This window comes from Onychomys torridus, chromosome 21, assembly GCF_903995425.1.
Source record: "Onychomys torridus chromosome 21, mOncTor1.1, whole genome shotgun sequence".
Taxonomy (NCBI): Eukaryota; Metazoa; Chordata; class Mammalia; order Rodentia; family Cricetidae; genus Onychomys; species Onychomys torridus.
The window spans coordinates 41,407,587-41,412,907 of record NC_050463.1 but is presented as its reverse complement, the minus strand read 5'-3'; the positions used below and the strand labels follow the sequence as shown (position 1 = coordinate 41,412,907).

The following is a 5,321-nucleotide window of genomic DNA, read 5'->3' as shown; positions in this document are numbered from 1 at the left end:
TCATTAAGGCTCCCGGGTTACTGGATGGGCTGGTGTGTCCTTCTGTGGGTAGGTATTTTGCAAAACCTGGGGCAGTTAACTAAAGTGGAGCCATAGAAAGAAGTGAACATCCAACAGAGCCTTCTGTGTGCTAGCCTATTCCCTAGTCCCAGGGAATAGGAGCCATTGTTGCCTGCATTTGACACGGGGGAGAATCCCAACCCCATGCTTCTTCTCCAGCTACCACCCCATCTACTGTAAAACATCTCTGAGATGGGGGGGGGGTCCTCCTGGCCCAAAGGCTCCAAGAGTTCCTCCTTGCTGCAGAACCCAGGTTTGTTTTTTTTGGCTCCCCATTAATGAGTCCCACAGGACGATGCTAAACCTGGTTATGCAGTCTTAATTGGTTTAGTTACAACAAGATAATTCCTTTCTTCTTCTCCTGGAGGCCGGTCTGTTTAAAGACATTTTAGCTGGAAGATGCTAATTATCAACGAGGAGAAAGTGACACCTGAGGAGTTCATCTTCCATCTTGGTCCTTGGTTCTTACTTTGAACTCCCTCCGCCAGGGGCCCCTTTCCCACTTTGTCCCTGATCCCCGACCATCATAAAAGAGAGCTGGTCTCTGGCCAGGGCAGCAGAACTTTCTTGCACATTTGCCAAGGAGTCCTTTCCACGGCTGTCTTTGGGGGTATGGACAACCTGGGAGAGCCTTTCCTCAACCTGGAGGATGGCCTTGATTCTTCGGACACCGTTGGCTTGCTGGCCTCCTGGGACTGGAAGAGCCGAGCCAGGCCCTTGGAGCTGAGCCAGGCATCCCCCGCTCAGAGCCTATCCCCAGTTCCTTCTCTGGAGTCCTACTCTGGGGTTGCACTGCCCTGCGGGCACAGTGGGGCCAGCACCGGAGGCAGAGATGGCTACAGCAGTCATGGAGCTGGTGGCCTAGTCGAGCTGGATTACAGCATGTTAGCCTTCCAACCTGCCTACCTACAAGCCGCTGGTGGTCTCAAAGGCCAGAAGGGCAGCAAAGTCAAGATGTCTGTCCAGCGGAGACGCAAGGCCAGCGAGAGAGAGAAACTCAGGATGCGGACCTTGGCAGACGCCCTGCACACGCTCCGGAATTACCTGCCCCCTGTCTACAGCCAGAGAGGCCAGCCGCTCACCAAGATCCAGACACTCAAGTACACCATCAAGTACATCGGGGAGCTTACAGACCTCCTCAACGGTGATGGGAGAGAGCCCAGGCCCCAGAGTGTGTGAGTTCTGCCCATTGGGGAATCCTACTGGTTCCAGACCTATGAACAGGCATAGAGGAGTTCTGAAGACCCTGAATTTGTCTTCCAGGACAATAGGATAGTTATCTGTGGACACTTAGTGTGACAGTCTGGTGATCTGCTGAGTTGAAAGGGACTTTCATCTGACCTGTTGGAGCTGCCAGGACATTCACCTGCCAGGCAAGCAGGCTACTTCCGGATAGTCTGGCCATGTCTACAGTGACTCAGTTTTTGCAAAGAGACATTTTATTTTGTCCCGTGTCTTTTAAAGGTATTTGAAAGGGTCAGTATAGTTTAAATCTACTCTTTTTGTTAATGTTAAATACCTACAATTATATTCTCCTACCATTTTGGTGTTGGGAGTTTTCTTTCTGTCGTCGCGAAACTTTTGTAGAGGATCCAATGTGAAGTTTGGATTCTTATTTAGGAAGATTGTGCTAAGCAAAAAGTTAGTGCGCGCTCTCTGTCTCTATGTCTCTCTCCTGCCGTGTGTGTGTGTGTGTGTGTGTGTGTGTGTGTGTGTGTGTGTGTGTGTGTGTTTGAATGCTTGAAAGCTTGCCTTTACTTTTTTCTTTTGGCTAGGAGTAAGATCATTTCAGTGTAGAAGGAATTTGCATCACAATACATGGGAAGTCACAAGCAGGTGGGCTGGGCTAAGTTAAGATATTGACCATCCTAGGACCAGACTATGACTAAGGTGGGGGGCAGGCATAGACTGCAGTGTCCTGAGAAATGGGAGAAAGGAAGAGGGAGGAAGGGTCCCCACACCACAAGGTGGCTGGAAGCTTGGATCTTGGAGAGAACTTAGTCCCAGCTCATGGTTTCACTTACTCATTTCTTCGATGAAGAGATTGGTTTACAACAAAGTCATTTTGAACTCCATAGATAATAAGTGCAAAGGGCAGGATTACAACCCAAAGCTTTCTCTGACCCCTCTAAAGGAATTTATTTCATCTACAAGGTCTACCTGCTCTCCTCAACCCCTGCATTCCACGTGTCTCCCCCCGCCTTTACCCCATGGCCCCCACTACTCGGCATGTCTCCATACACAGGCACATCCCCTCTTCCAGGTGTCTGTCCTGCTGGGTATCTGCAGCAGCCCCAGCTTTGTTCTTCTGAATACAGAGGGCATCATATCGAAGCGGCTTCAACTTACGAAGTTTCTTTCCTGATTCAGCCTTTTCCTTGCTGTGGTTATTAACCACTAGTGCTTGTCTTTAGTGACAATACTCTGTTCATGTTTCCTGCTGATTCCTCCCTCCCCTTTGGTCTTCTTTTTGGTTTTAATTATATAAATTACAAAAGCAGTGTTCACAATGGCACGTTTAACGTCTTCCTATGTTTCCCTTTGATGATATGACTATACTCAAATAAATATGCACACATGTATACCTTGAGGATCTTTATTTCTGTACTTCTGATTTTGACCCCGCAATGTAAATTTGCATAAACATGTGTGTGACCTAAGTACCACTATTATTTTGATTTTATAGATGAGAAAATTGAAGCATGGCTTTCCTGGTCCCACAATGCTCCCCAACACAGGTTCTGCATAATGTCTTTAATGAAACACCTTCTGGATGATATTTAAGTTGTTTTGGGTTATTTCATCACCAAGAAAAATGCTTTGTTAAATAGAGACAAAAACTTTGTACACTGGTAATTTTTAAATTAGCTTTAGACGTTCTCAGGAGGAGTATTCCTAGGTTAGAATGTGTGCACATTTTACATTTTAATAAATATTTCCTTATAATTGGTGGGTTCGGGGTTCTTTTTACATTTGTCCTTATGTTACCTTGTATTTATAGTTTTGATTATATCTTGTTCAGTTTTTCATTTTACATGATCAAGTCTTTTTTTTTGCTATTGTTTTATAGCATATCTGATTTTTCCCTCTGTTTAATTTTTCCTAGTTCCAAAAGGTTTAAATTTCTTTTTTGAATATTTTTATTGATGCATTTTAACTTGTGGATCTTTAATACAACTTGATTTAATTTTTCTACAAATTGTGTCTAGGAAGAATTTAACTTCACTTGTGACTAGTGGTTTTATAATTGATAAATGGTATGTTTTATTTTCAAGGGGTAGTGGAGTGCTGGGGCCTGGTGATTAAAATGCCATCCTATTATATGAATACTTACCAGTTTCTTATATATTAATTTTTTTGTGTGCGTTTGGCAAAGAAACAAGAAAAGACTGGTCTATATCAAGATTTCTCTTGAGGGACTTCCCCCTCTGCATGTGTTCATGTGAGAAAAAGCATGTGAACTCATGTGTTTGTGTGTGTGCTTGCACACATGTGTGCACACGCTTATGTTAGAGAGAAGCAGGCAGGATAGTCATGTGATCTTGGAGAGAACCAGCTGGCCTCAAAATCAGTTTTGAGATCAAATATTACTTCCCTTTCTGAATTAAACAAGTGAGAACCAAGTGCCCCAGGCTTTTGAGTTTGTGAGTTCCATATTAAGAATGAGTCGATAATTTGGGAGATTTTGCTTGTCCTGGAGACCAAGGCATGAAAATGAGTTACAAGGTCCCAGCTTTTACTTTCCAGAGTTCCCTCAAGGGGCGGGGGGCGTGGCCTGGTCAGTGAAGTGTTGGCTGTGCAGGCCCAAGGACCTGAGTGTGGATCCTCAGCATCCACACAGAACGAAACAAACAAACAAACAAAATGGGGTGATGGTTCAAGTCTGTAATCCCAGTGTCAGGGAGAAAAAGACAAAAAGATCCTGCTGTCCGCCAGCAAAGCAGCGTGGCTGAAAAGGTGAGCTCCGGGTTTTGTGAGAGAATCTCTCTTAAAAATAAGATAGGGGGGTTGGGGATTTAGCTCAGTGGTAAAGCGCTTGCCTAGCAAGCACAAGGCCCTGGGTTCAATCCTCAGCTCAAAAAAAAAAATAAATAAATAAAAGATAGAGAAGCAACTGAGGAAGACACTTGATGTCCATTTGCACACACACACACACACACACACACACACACACACACACACACACATCTGCATGTACGTGTCTTTTTTTTTTTTTTTTTTTGAGCTGAGGATTGAACCCAGGGCTTTGTGCTTGCTAGGCAAGTGCTGTACCACTGAGCTAAATGCCCAACCCTCATGTACATGTCATACACAGATGTATAATCCACCCCCTCACGCACACACAGGTGAGAGAGAGAGAGAGAGGGCGAGGGAGAGAGAGAGAGAGAGAGAGAGAGAGAGAGAGAACCTCAAAAGCCCCACTGTCATCTGTTAGCTCGGTTTGAGCTCAAGAACTTCTAAGGGAAGAGGCTGGGAGAAGTGGGGCTTTCTGGAAGGTTGCCTGTGGCCTTTGGGTTTGCCCTCGCTCAGCCCAGATGGCTGGCTTGCAACACAACTCCATTCTGAAGAGGCAAAGGTCTGGGGGCATTTGCTCCTGCAGCAGACCTTCCCGGAACCGGAGAAGGTTCCTGATCCCTCTGGGGAGTGGCTAACAGCCCTTGGCTCAGGCCAAGCTTCAGAAGAGCAGTCAGCTATTTCTGGTGCTTGGAGAAGGAAAGGAAACACTATCCATGTGTCTGCGTCTGGCTATGGTCCATATTTCCATACCGGCTCTTGGACAGCCCCGGGAGGTGGACAATGAATTTCCTACTTGGAGAACACGAAAACTGATGTTTAGGATGGATAAGTGATGCAAAACCCCATGGTGAGCCAGCCGCACACTTCATGCTTTGCTCATGGCTCAGTTCTGCAGAGCTCGGAGCTCTTGGCCCTCACTCCCAGCTTGCTGTGTGAGCTGGGCTTGGCTTTGAGAGGGTTATCAGCAAAGGCTCGGGTCCCTTTGCTTCCCTCCTCTGGGGCCCTCATCTCTCTCCCCACACAAAGCATTTCCTCTCATCCTCTCCCTTTGAACTTCCCACCGCTCTCCTTTCACGTTTCCACAGAATTTCCTTTTGCCGGCGCTAAGGGTCTTAATCGAAAGCTGAAATCTGCCATCTGCTCGCTTTGTGTTCAATAAAGGGGGTCCACCGTCCACAAGAGCCTGAGGTCTTTTGTTCTGCTTGTCCTTCTGCTGCTGGAGCTGAACAGTCTCAAACACAAAG

At 46.2% G+C, this 5,321-nt stretch overlaps 1 protein-coding gene across 1 annotated transcript; it reads left to right on the top strand.

Moving 5' to 3' along the window:
* The first annotated feature begins 672 nt into the window (after positions 1–672).
* Msgn1 (mesogenin 1) lies at positions 673–1,239 on the top strand. Its single transcript, XM_036170439.1, has one exon. The coding sequence runs from the start codon at positions 673–675 to the stop codon at positions 1,237–1,239; it is 567 nt and encodes a 188-aa protein (XP_036026332.1).
* Positions 1,240–5,321: the final 4,082 nt, after the last annotated feature.